The sequence below is a fragment of the Erpetoichthys calabaricus genome, chromosome 16 (genome assembly GCF_900747795.2).
Source record: "Erpetoichthys calabaricus chromosome 16, fErpCal1.3, whole genome shotgun sequence".
NCBI classification, from domain to species: domain Eukaryota; kingdom Metazoa; phylum Chordata; class Cladistia; order Polypteriformes; family Polypteridae; genus Erpetoichthys; species Erpetoichthys calabaricus.
Genome location: NC_041409.2, coordinates 6,296,511 through 6,309,887, shown reverse-complemented (window position 1 = coordinate 6,309,887; position 13,377 = coordinate 6,296,511). Strand labels below are relative to the sequence as shown.

At 43.2% G+C, this 13,377-nt stretch overlaps 1 protein-coding gene across 1 annotated transcript in view; it reads left to right on the top strand.

The window, feature by feature from the left end:
- The first annotated feature begins 9,851 nt into the window (after positions 1-9,851).
- The window catches only part of ism2a (isthmin 2a), a 113,600-nt gene continuing 110,074 nt past the window's right edge, over positions 9,852-13,377 (top strand). Inside the window, exon 1 of the mRNA XM_028821596.2 lies at positions 9,852-10,851. Within this exon, the coding sequence (XP_028677429.1) occupies positions 10,720-10,851 (132 nt within the window). The 5' untranslated portion in view covers positions 9,852-10,719. The remainder of the gene's footprint in view (positions 10,852-13,377) is intronic.

Here is a 13,377-nt window from a genome sequence, read left to right as displayed (position 1 = left end):
ATTGATTAATCTATGTAAAGTACCTGGAGTTGCTTGTAAATGTGTGATAAGGTGCTGTGTAAATAAAGTTATTATTGTTACTAGCAAGCGACTACCCACACTATTGCCAGTTGTGCATGCGCTCAAACTGTACAAACACATTCAAATGTGCACATGGACTTGACGGACACTTTTGCCCATTGACATTTACCAATAAGAGTTTACCCATTCTGACCACAGGCGTCTCAAAAGAAGTAAAGAGCGGTGTTGCTGACTCTTTCCGTGCTGTGCTTTGAAACTATAAAAAAGAAAAAAGGCCTGACTGGACACGGGGACAACATGGTCTGTCTATTTCACAGGGTAAATGGGAGGTACGTAGTCAGTGTAATTTACCGTTTCGTGTGTATACTTTGTGTTCTTCCAGGAAATGTTTTCTAATTTGCTTATGTCATTGCTCATACAGTGTGTTGCTATATAATAGCTTTTTAAAATCACAAAGATAAAAATCACGAGTGGCCTCCCCTTGACTTTCTCGTATACTCAGATATGGGGATGGATATTTGAGGAGTAAACAGCAAGACAATGGTTATATTTTTATATTATGTACATTAAAGAACCATCAAAAACAAATCAAATTAATAATATATTGAACAATTATTATGAAAGTAAAGTTGAACAAATCAGCTGCAGCTGCATGAATAAAAGGTAAAGTACCACTTCCGGTTAGTGGAAATAGCCCAGAAGTTGATAGAAATCTACATTTTGTACCTAAATACTTGTATGCAAAATTTGGTTGACCTAAGTGAAAGCGTACTCAAGTTATCGTGTTTACACACACACCACACACACACACAGACATAATTCCAAAAATGGTATTTTCAGACTCTGGGAGGACTAAAATGTTGAGATTCATCAAAATCCATCCATTCTCCAACCTGCTATATCCTAACTACAGGGTCACAGCGGTCTGCTGGAGCCAATCCCAGCCAACACGGCGCAAGGCAGGAAACAAACCCCAGGCAGGGCGCCAGCCCACCACATTCATCAAAATCTCAAAATGGATTTTTTTTTTGAAGATTCCAATACTTTCTCTATACTTCGTATACAAGAAAGTCAGGGAGGTCTAAAACGTTGTGATTCATCAAAATCTTGACATCAAATTTTTGGATAATTACAACACTTTCCCTTATTTCGTATACGAGGTAGTAAAAGTAAGCAAGACAATGGCATTGCCCCATGAACAATATGCTACGGTGGGTACAACAAAATTTCAAGATTTCTTCTTCTTTCGGTTAAGGGTTGCCACAGCGGATCATCTTCTTCCATGTCTTCCTGTCCTCTGTATCTTGTTCTGTCACTCCCATCACCTGCATGTCCTCTCTCACCACATCCAGAAACCTCTTAGGCCTTCTTCTTTCCCTCCTACCTGGCAGCTCCATCCTTATCATCCTTCTCCCAATATACTCAGCACCAGTCCTCTGCACATGCCCAAAACAAACAACTAAATTTCAAGACGACATTAGAAAATCAGTTTGGGAGACTGCACAATACTACACAACAACCCACTGAAGTTTCTGACCTGCCGTGCCAGTTTGTCCATTAGGTGACTTAAGTGGCCGGCTGAAGCCACAGTTTATGAAAGTTAAGGGGTGTGCTCTCCAGAAAACCCCACCACGCTGTGTACTTAGAGGGGCACTGTTTGAAATAAATCATGGCGCACGTTCCTAATACTGAAGGGGTATGCCTGCCTAGGGCTCCATATAGCCTAAACTTTGACCAGCACTGCTGACATGACACAAATCCCTCTGATCGTACGACAGCTGAAATTCAGGCTAACTCAGAAAATCAGTCGATGAATTGAAATTGTGCCAGAATTGCACAATGTATGTCTGGCTTAAGATGGTGAACTTCAACTGGTTCAGATATTCACATTGCACTTGCTGTACCTTGTGCCAGAGTTGCAGAGTCCCGAAGCTGTGACCTGAGAGTTTGGATGGCGTCCTGTGAATTCCTAGAAATGGTCACAAAGGGGTGCCGTCACGGTTGCCAGGTCCATAAAAAAATCTGTAACCCAAGGATAGCTTAAAAATAATGAATTTCCCCCTAAAAAATAGCCCAATACCTGATTTATATGTATATGTATGTGTATATATATATATATATATATATATATATATATATATATATATATATATATAAACCATGCTTACAGTATATTAAGTTAAAAAGTGTACTAAAAAGTAAAAAATAGTCTCTCATACGTCACTCGTGTGGGCGCTTTTTATCAATCAATAAAATCTTAGCAAAAGTGCCCATGCTTTTATTTTACGAGTGATGTATGAGAGACTTATTTTTTACTTTTTAGTACACTTTTTAACTTAATATAAGTGTGATTTTTAAAAGGTATATATATATATATACTGTATATAATTTTCAACTTTTAGTCTTGGATTTTGTAATCAATATTTTAACACTTCCTTTAATATTTCTATCTGTTACTAGCGCCATCTATTGGTGAAATCTTTAACTATTCTTCATATGAAAATTTCATTTCTTAATTAACATGGATTAATTGATCAATTAGTGAAACTGTGTATTGATTCATGTATTGTCATCAGAAGTGAGTAAGTGTGCAAAATTTCAAGTCATTTGGCCAATAGGAAGTGGGTTAAATATCGATTAGAAGATTTGTACCAGACAACAAACGGGTGAAGTTGAAATAAGCATGGTAATAATAATAATAATAATAAAAATAACACACCAGAAAGCATAGAGCAGCATCGAGAGCGAGAGGATTAAATACATACCATTGAAGCGTGGAGATTTTACAACAATAAAATACATATACAAGTTCAAATAGCTGCGGTGGGTTGGCACCCTGCCTGGGTTGGTTCCTGCCTTGTGCCCTGTGTTGGCTGGGATTGGCTCCAGCAGACCCCTGTGACCCTGTGTTCGGATTCAGCGGGTTAGAAAATGGATGGATGGATGAAGTTCAAATAGCAGGGGAAAGGGTGTCAGATGTATGACAAACATGATAATGATAATAACTCAAAATACTGCATTGCTTTTAGAAAAGTAGCCCAAAATAACACAACCCACAAAAGCCAATTGTTTTCCTGTGGATGCCAATCAAAAATAGCCCAATTAGGCAGAGGCACATGCTCCAGACACTGAAGGGAAATCCACCCCCCCCAACAGGTCATCCAATAAGTCTACTAATGCTGTCGGGGGTGCCATCCTGCTTAATGGGCTTCAACTGGTACTCAGTAAGGGCTGCAAATAAATACCAGTCTGCTTTCATTTCTCCCTCTCCCACACCTTCTAAGTGTTTGTGTGTAAATAATTGTCCTACAGGAAGTCAGTCAGTCGATCATTATCCATAATTTTTCTAAACCAAAAGGGTCGTGGGGAAACTGGAGCCTCTCCTAGTATCCCAGCAAGCATCAGGTGCAAGTCAGGAACAATCTGTGGACAGGGTGTCAGCCATGACAGGGTGAACACACCGACACACATACAGAGCCAATTTAGCGTCACCAATTCACTTAAACTGCATGTCTTTGAACTGTGGGAGGAAACCCATGCCGGAAATGCCCAGGACATGCACCCCAGTTTGCTTGTTGCAAGGCAGATGCACTGCCACCGTGCTGCGTGCCAGTCGTTCTCAAGCAAAATCCATTTCATAGTCACATAAAAATAGCCCTTTATGGAACAGCAGTCTATCTCAGGGTCCACTCACACTCACACTGGGGTCAGTTAAGCTAACCTGTCCATCTTTGGAGACATGGGAGAAAAAGACTCACACAGACACATTGAGAACATCATCCATGCAATGTCGTTAAACTACACAGCAGCAGTGCTGAATTGAGACTACAGATTTGGAAAAATGAAGGTAAAGGTGTTTCCCCCAGTACAACATACCAGACATTTTAATCAACGGAAACATTTAATAGAGCTCTGAAGTGTTCAAGAAGCATCTGAAGACTCCTGTTTGGTAAATTTTAGGTTTTTATAACCTTGGGAGTGAAACAAGCTTGCATTTTATTCTGAGCTTCTCACATATGGTGATCAATTTTGTACCCCCTTGTCCTGTACCACACCAAACAGTCCTCCAGGCTGTTGACCTCTTTTGTAAGTCACTTTGGATAAAAGCATCTGCTAAGCAACCAAAATATAAATGTAGAGGTTATTCACTTGATTTGAGCTACTCGAGAGGCAAGAGTACAAGTGAGAAAAACTAAAAGCTTTAGGTTTGGAAACTCAACTGATTTTTAATGGAAGAATAGCAGGAAATTACATAATGAGTGTTGTTAATAACAGCAGTCCAAGTTAGAGGTGTCCAGATGTGAGGCCTCAGGTGTTAATTCTACACAAAGGTAGCCTTCCTGGCCTTTCAGCAACTGGAGATGGGAGCAGGTGTGACTGTGGTCAGTGCTCCTCTGCCATGGGTCTGTCACTCCCAGTCATGACATCTGAGGACCTTTGGCAGGACAGGTCTTTATGGACAGCTTTGTACCAAACTATGACTTTGAATTGTATACAGGATAAAATCTGCTAGTTTTTGGAGATTAGATAGATAGATAGATAGATAGATAGATAGATAGATAGATAGATAGATAGATAGATAGATAGATAGATAGATAGACTTTATTAATTCCAAGGGGAAATTCACACACTCCAGCGGCAGCATATTGATAAAAAGCAATATTAAATTAAAGAGTGATAAAAATGCAGGTATACAGACAGACAGTAACTTTATATAATGTTAACGTTTACCCCCCCAGGTGGAATTGAAGAGTCGCATAGTGTGGGGGAGGAACGATCTCCTCAGTCTGTCAATGGAGCAGGACATTGACAGCAGTCTGTCGCTGAAGCTGTTCCTCTGTCTGGAGATGATCCTGTTTAGTGGATGCAGTGGATTCTCCATGATTGACAGGAGTCTGCTCAGCGCCCGTCGCTCTGCCACGGATGTCAAACTGTCCAACTCCATGCCAACAATAGAGCCTGCCTTCCTCACCAGTTTGTCCAGGCGTGAGGCGTCCTTCTTCTTTATGCTGCCTCCCCAGCACACCACTGTGTAGAAGAGGGCGCTCGCCACAACCGACTGATAGAACATCTGCAGCATCTTATTGCAGATGTTGAAGGACACCAGCCTTCTAAGGAAGTATAGTCGGCTCTGTCCTTTCTTGCACAGCGCATCAATATTGGCAGTCCAGTCCAATTTATCATCCAGGTGCACTCCCAGGTATTTATAGGTCTGCACCATCTGCACACAGTCACCTCTGATGATCACGGGGTCCATGAGGGGCCTGGGCCTCCTAAAATCCACCACCAGCTCCTTGGTTTTGCTGGTGTTCAGGTGTAGGTGGTTTGAGTCGCACCATTTAACAAAGTCATTGATTAGGTCCCTATACTCCTCCTCCTGCCCACTCCTGATGCAGCCCACGATAGCAGTGTTGTCAGCGAACTTTTGCACGTGGCAGGACTCCGAGTTGTATTGGAAGTCTGATGTATATAGGCTGAACAGGACCGGAGAAAGCACAGTCCCCTGCGGCGCTCCTGTTGCTGACCACAATGTCAGACCTGCAGTTCCCGAGACGCACATACTAAGGTCTGTTTTTAAGATAGTCCACGATCCATGTCACCAGGTATGAATCTACTCCCATCTCTGTCAGCTTGTCCCTGAGGAGCAGAGGTTGGATGGTGTTGAAGGTGCTAGAGAAGTTCAGAAACATAATTCTTACAGCACCACTGCCTCTGTCCAAGTGGGAGAGGGATCGGTGTAGCATATAGATGATGGCATCCTCCGCTCCCACCTTCTCCTGGTATGCAAACTGCAGAGGGTCGAGGGCATAACGGACCTGTGGCCTAAGGTGGTGAAGCAGCAGCCGCTCCATGGTCTTCATCACATGTGACGTCAGAGCGACAGGCCGGAAGTCATTCAGCTCACTAGGACGTGATACCTTTGGCACTGGGGTGATGCAAGATGTTTTCCAAAGCCTCGGTACTCTTCCCTGTTCCAGGCTCAGGTTGAAGATGCGCTGTAGAGGAATCCCCAGCTCCAGCGCACAGACCTTCAGCAGTCGTGGCAATACTCCATCTGGACCCGCTGCTTTGCTGGCACAAAGTCTCCTCAGCTCTCTGCTTACCTGCGCTGCTGTAATTGTGGGTGGGAGGAAACTCTCTCCTATGCTGGTGTCAGCAGAAGGATGGGTGGAGGGTGCAGTACTCCGAGGTGAGAGTGGGTTAGTGTGGTCAAACCTGCTAAAAAAGTTTTTCATCTGGTTTGCTCTCTCCACATCTCTCTTGATGGTGGCACCCCGCTTTGAGCTGCAGCCAGTGATGATCTTCATCCCATCTCACACTTCCTTCATGCTGTTATTCTGCAACTTCTGCTCCAGCTTTCTCCTGTACTGCTCCTTCGCCGCTCTCAGCTGGACTCGGAGTTCCTTTCTGCACGCGCTTGAGCTCATGCTGATCACCGCCTTTAAAAGCCCTTTTTTTCTGGCTCAAAAGGCCAGGTAAGGGATGGTAAGGACCCCTGTGGCTCTTTGGGTGGTACCACTGAGAATAGGTGAGGGGAAGTATCAAATCAGAATGGCTATAAATGTGCATGAGGGTGTGTTTGGGCCATGCAATGGATCAGCTTCCTGTTCAGTTGGTGACACAATAGACTCCACAAGTGCCCTGAATTTGGTTAAGTGGGTTGGACGCCAATCGTGAATCACCATCTTTGAGAACTGGGAAGAAAGCCCAGACTAAGCCCATGAGAACATGCTGACTCCATACTGCCACACCGACAACTGCTGAGTGCAGGATCCATGAAGTAGTGGGGTGCTGTGACTAAAGCCTGGCTGATTTAAAGACTCCTGTCAGAATCCTAATCATAATTACTTACATTTATATTGAGAGCTCTTCTCACTCTTCAAAGTGCTTTACATAGACCACCACTAATGTGTAGTATCCACTTGGATGATGTGACAACAGCCATTCTTGAGCCTTAGGTGGTGAAGGGGTATGAGAAACAGTTAGCCAATTAGAGACAGGGAATGGTTAGAGGGGCCAGAATGGTCAGGCCATGGTGGGCATTCAGAAAATACCCTACTCATTTTGAATGATGCCCAGGGATCTTTTATGACCACAGAGAGCCAGACCCTTAATTAGTCAGGACCTCAGTTTTATATCTCATGTGAAGGATGGCTCCAATTGTTACAGCACATTGTCCCTGTGCCAGAGACCCAGGTGCCAGAGTGGTTCTTTAAAGCAATGCCATAGGGAAACCATTTTTAGTACCTGAAAAAAACATCCATATGAAGATTCCTGAAAGAATTTATTTAGATACATAACAAGTAACGTAATAAATGGATGGTAACACAGGAGTGTGATTTTAAACAGACTCTTGCGTCATACAATAACAAAGGACAAGTCCAGCTTTTCTTAATCTGTTGGTGTCCAGCAAGGTAACCCACCCAACATCAAAGGTTTCAGGGGTTTTTTTGTGCATATTAGGAAGCTTTTCAAAGCACAAAAAACTAACTTCATATGAAAAGAACCCTTCCCAGAATGAAATGGTGCTTTGTCACATAAAGGTTCTATGAAGAACTACACAATCCAGTAAAGAACCATAAAATGCCACTAAATACAGTGGTGTGAAAAACTATTTGCCCCCTTCCTGATTTCTTATTCTTTTGCATGTTTGTCACACAAAATGTTTCTGATCATCAAACACATTTAACCATTAGTCAAATATAACACAAGTAAACACAAAATGCAGTTTGTAAATGGTGGTTTTTATTATTTAGGGAGAAAAAAAATCCAAACCTACATGGCCCTGTGTGGAAAAGTAATTGCCCCCTGAACCTAATAACTGGTTGGGCCACCCTTAGCAGCAATAACTGCAATCAAGCGTTTGCGATAACTTGCAATGAGTCTTTTACAGCGCTCTGGAGGAATTTTGGCCCACTCATCTTTGCAAAATTGTTGTAATTCAGCTTTATTTGAAGGTTTTCTAGCATGAACCGCCTTTTTAAGGTCATGCCATAGTATCTCAATTGGATTCAGGTCAGGACTTTGACTAGGCCACTCCAAAGTCTTCATTTTGTTTTTCTTCAGCCATTCAGAGGTGGATTTGCTGGTGTGTTTTGGGTCATTGTCCTGTTGCAGCACCCAAGATCGCTTCAGCTTGAGTTGACGAACAGATGGCCGGACATTCTCCTTCAGGATTTTTTGGTAGACAGTAGAATTCATGGTTCCATCTATCACAGCAAGCCTTCCAGGTCCTGAAGCAGCAAAACAACCCCAGACCATCACACTACCACCACCATATTTTACTGTTGGTATGATGTTCTTTTTCTGAAATGCTGTGTTCCTTTTACGCCAGATGTAACGGGACATTTGCCTTCCAAAAAGTTCAACTTTTGACTCATCAGTCCACAAGGTATTTTCACAAAAGTCTTGGCAATCTTCGAGATGTTTCTTAGCAAAATTGAGATGAGCCCTAATGTTCTTTTTGCTTAACAGTGGTTTGCGTCTTGGAAATCTGCCATGCAGGCCGTTTTTTGCCCAGTCTCTTTCTTATGGTGGAGTCGTGAACACTGACCATAATTGAGGCAAGTGAGGCCTGCAGTTCTTTAGACGTTGTCCTGGGGTCTTTTGTGACCTCTCGGATGAGTTGTCTCTGCGCTCTTGGGGTAATTTTGGTCGGCCGGCCACTCCTGGGAAGGTTCACCATTGTTCCATGTTTTTGCCATTTGTGGATAATGGCTCTCACTGTGGTTCGCTGGAGTCCCAAAGCTTTAGAAATGGCTTTATAACCTTTACCAGACTGATAGATCTCAATTACTTCTGTTCTCATTTGTTCCTGAATTTCTTTGGGTCTTGGCATGATGTCTAGCTTTTGAGGTGCTTTTGGTCTACTTCTCTGTGTCAGGCAGCTCCTATTTAAGTGATTTCTTGATTGAAACAGGTGTGGCAGTAATCAGGCCTGGGGGGTGGCTACGGAAATTGAACTCAGGTGTGATACACCACAGTTAGGTTATTTTTTAACAAGGGGGCAATTACTTTTTCACACAGGGCCATGTAGGTTTGGATTTTTTTTTCTCCCTAAATAATAAAAACCATCATTTAAAAACTGCATTTTGTGTTTACTTGTGTTATATTTGACTAATGGTTAAATGTGTTTGATGATCAGAAACATTTTGTGTGACAAACATGCAAAAGAATAAGAAATCAGGAAGGGGGCAAATAGTTTTTCACACCACTGTAAACTTTTTTTTTAAGAGTTGAGGGATCCACCGCAGGGTAAGCGCCCCCTGGTGGCCTCACCAGCACCTGTTCCTGCAGCAACCCAAGCTTTTCCTAGATGGTGTCCCATCCAAGTACCGGCCGGGCCCAAACAGTCTTAATTTCAGGTGGATTGCCAGTTCTGAAGTGCAGGTGGTACGTATGCCGGCAGTATAATCTAATGAGCTGAGTTTTGGCAAAACTGGCGTCTTTCTGAATGTGACATAATACGTGGACGCGATGGATTCCCTGCCAGCTAACTGATAATAAAGTGCGCTTGAAAATCGCGCCCCATGCACGAGTTGCGTTCCTCTGCCGTTCTGCCTCATAGCTAACGTTCGTCATTAATGTTCCAAAACGGAGCGGCGCAACTCCTGTGGGCCCCTTCTCACAAGTTCTGCCATCAAACACCCTCACTCCCAGATTCCTTCTTATGTATCTGTTCATTGTGCCCATTTTGATGCAGTCGTCCTCCCGAGTAATTCATTCACTCAGTCGTTCATTCAATTCGCCTGTTTGATCTTTGGGACCCTCCTCCTAACGTCACACGAAACGCTCCGGGAAATGAGGTTCAGGGTGAGAGGGGCTTAAAATCCAAGAGAGTAGCGGAGGAAAGACAAAGCTGTGTGTGAGCAAAAAAGGCAGTTTTGTCGGAAACTCGCGGCCGTGCCATAGGTAAAGATTTGGAAAGGCAACGGGACTCCTGCCCGGCGCTGCTTCTCACGTTACTTCATTGCTGGGGGGCTTAGATGGAGTGAAGTGTTGCTGCGCTGAGACTAGCACTCTTGATCAGTATACCCTTTTCATTCCCAGCCAGGGGAGCTCTGAAGACAAGCGGTGGAGATTTGAAATCAAAGGCAAGACGATAGAATTTTAATGGACAAGGCTTCGTGCGTCTGTTTGGATTTAAAATGCTCAGATGCGCATCAATGGGGCTGCCACATGGACGTGCGTATGAAGAGAGAGAATACGCAATCCTGTTTTAAAGACTAACGCAACTTCACAGAAAGGAGAAAACTCGAGCCGAATGGGCATCTTCAAACGTAAACCTGAATCTAGACAAAGTGGATTGGATTAAAGGGGGCCAAATAACAGATGCATCCAGCAAGCACACATATATAATCCGTTCTCGAAATTCCCTCCTCTGTCCCGGCTCTTCTTATTAATTAGTAAGAAAGGGGTCGTTTCAGACAAGGCGGCCGGCACTACAGAGCAAAGGGGAATACAAGAAACGTGCTCATAATCTGGAAGAGCGATCAGAGGATTCGAGCAGCACAGACTGCGTCCTACACAGAAAGGGGAGATCGCAAGCCGCTGACAAATCCCCATACACTTGGAGTGCACGGAGCCGCCGATTTGTTTTAAACTTACAGTAGACGATCTGCTGCTCGGTTTTTTTTTTTCGCTTTATTTTGATCTTTTTTTCTTGCTGCTGTTCTCATTGTTGATCATTTGACAGAAATGCACCGAAGTGCAGGAAGAGCAATGCCGTTGCTCTGCGTGGCTTTTTTGGCTTTATGTGTAATTGTAGTGAAAGGATTCCCTACGAAGAAACATGGCAGCACCCCAAAATACTCGGGGGCGTATCTGGAGGTAAGTGCAAAGTAATTACATTAAAGATGATAAATATATGCGTTGCTTCAGTATAAAAAGTACCGTAAAAATTGTATTGTGCGGAGGAAAACAAAAATTGGTACGTAGTTTAAAAGTGTGATTCGGCAGTCCTCGGAGTACAGGAGGTACTAACAGACCAAAAAGCCAGTACTCAGAAACAAGTTTTATTTTTATTTTTTTTACTTTTCAACCCATTTCCTTGTGTATGGTTTGTGGCATCTCTCTGTTTGAAGAGTACGACACACTGGACATCTTTAAACTGGTATCGTAACATAGTCAACGTAACTAGTCGGGGTCAGCACTGGGCGCATCTGAAGATGTGGGGAGATCACGCACGTATTCATGGAGCGAACTGCGCCTAACTGCTGCGCTACCGTGCAGTCCAACCGGCAGCATCACGAACGCAAAATTCGCGTCTGCCAATACCACAGCTTTGCGCATCCTGATCATTTCACCATTACGAGAACGTCGCTCGCTTGTCACTCTCTGCTAACGTGTTCTTGAGCGAATGTGCCAGATCTCGCTCCCGGGGTACTACAATGTCTCCAGGTTTTCATCGCAGTAAAGAAGTACAGATTTGGTTGAACATTTTGTTTAATTGCACATTTCTTTCCAAAACTAACTTCTAGTTTGGGATTAATAAAGTATCTATCTATCTATCTATCTATCTATCTATCTATCTATCTATCTATCTATCTATCTATCTATCTATCTATCTATCTATCTATCTATCTAGTGGGAAGCGTTGCACTCTGGCATTGATGCTTTTCTTGTTATCATTTGAGTAATGGCATAAGAAGCATTAACAGGTTTGCAACACGTCCACCGCTGAAGATACTATTTCGAGCTAGTAAACCCAAATAAAAGCTACTCGGTTTGATAAACGCAGTATTCGGGTTAGACACAAACGCATGAGATCGGGCGATGGCCCAGTGCAGCAGGTATCTTTTCGACACAGTCGTAAAAGTGCGAGCGCTGATTTCGCTGCATCTGCACCGGGGAACAATTACGTTACCCCGTACAAAAGAGTAAGTTATTTAGTTCCGCCATGTGGTTAGCTGCGCTTTTTCTCCGAGCCTTCATGGCGCGCCAAGTCGTAGGTTCGCAGTAGCCTAAAGACGCAGATAGATTGCGATCCCGTTATATTTCATCCGTCGTCGTCGTGTAGAGTTACAGAAAGCCAACCCTGGACGGGTCCATCACTGGGTATACAGTATTTACGCCCACACCCGCATGCAGTCATACTGTGAAACGTTGTCAATCTTCCCAGCATACGAGGGATCTCGTCACAAAAAGTAATAAAACGCAGATGTGTGCACGTTGGCGATTCGAAGCTAATCCAATGGAGCTATAAGGGAGACAATCGGTTATTCGAGTAGTCCTTTCAAATCAGTTCATTTCGATTAAGCGAAGCTAGGAGATGTAGGTTACTAAGTCAGCGAAGAACGCTGCCAACATACAGTATATGAAGACTTGATGCTACCCACACTAGCGGTGATCCAACTAAATATGCCGAATTGGCCATACATGAAAACGGGTACAAATAACTATCGCCTGTAAGCAGGCAGATGGCAAAGAATCAAATAGGAATGACAAAAAATCGCAAGCCAGAGCATACCCGACGGCATTGGGCATAAAGCAGTAACCAACCCTGCACTCAAAACGTGCATTTCATGACCTGACGGTTATTCCGCTTTGCACAATTACAGAGCCATAAGTAAAGAATCTGTTGTTAGAATATGAATCGATTTACAGGAATTTAACTTGATAGCTTTGGAGCACCTTATAAGACACATCATCACATATAAACAACTTAAACAACATACTTTATACACAATTGTAGATTACTACGATATAAAGGAGGCGTGCAAACGATATACAAGTGAATCCGCGCGTGTGTAAATAGTACGGATGGACTCACATACACGTGTATATGCAAGCACACATACACGCCTCCATCCATACACGCTGAATTACTGGTTTGCGAGGTCAGTGGCACGGGCAAAGAAACTGTTCCGGGTCTATTAGTTTTAGTTTTAATTGACCTAAAGCTTTTATCAGAGAGGAATGCATTGAACGAGTGATGATGACCTGGGCGTGATAAGTCGGTGGTGATCCGTTTGACAGGGTTCAATGGCGCTAGATGCATACAGTTCTATTCCGAAATTACCCCCAGAATAAACACGAGCAAGTTAGAACCCGGCCATGGACGATCCTTGTCCCCTGCAAGTATTCCCATCGGGTTGGACACATACACACCGCGGTCTTATCATGGGAAAAGAAATCTTTCTACTTTTCGTATGAATTCCCCAAGGGAAGATAACACTGATTTTTCTGTAATGTGAATTTGTGCAGCACCCGCAGGATGTAATATATTAACCTTAAATCATAGCAAGACATAACATTTACAATCCTTTTATTCCAATTCAGGATTGTGGGGAGCTGGGGGCATAATCGCGTATCTGAGTAATATGGACTGTTTATGTATGTTTTTATGATTTAAGC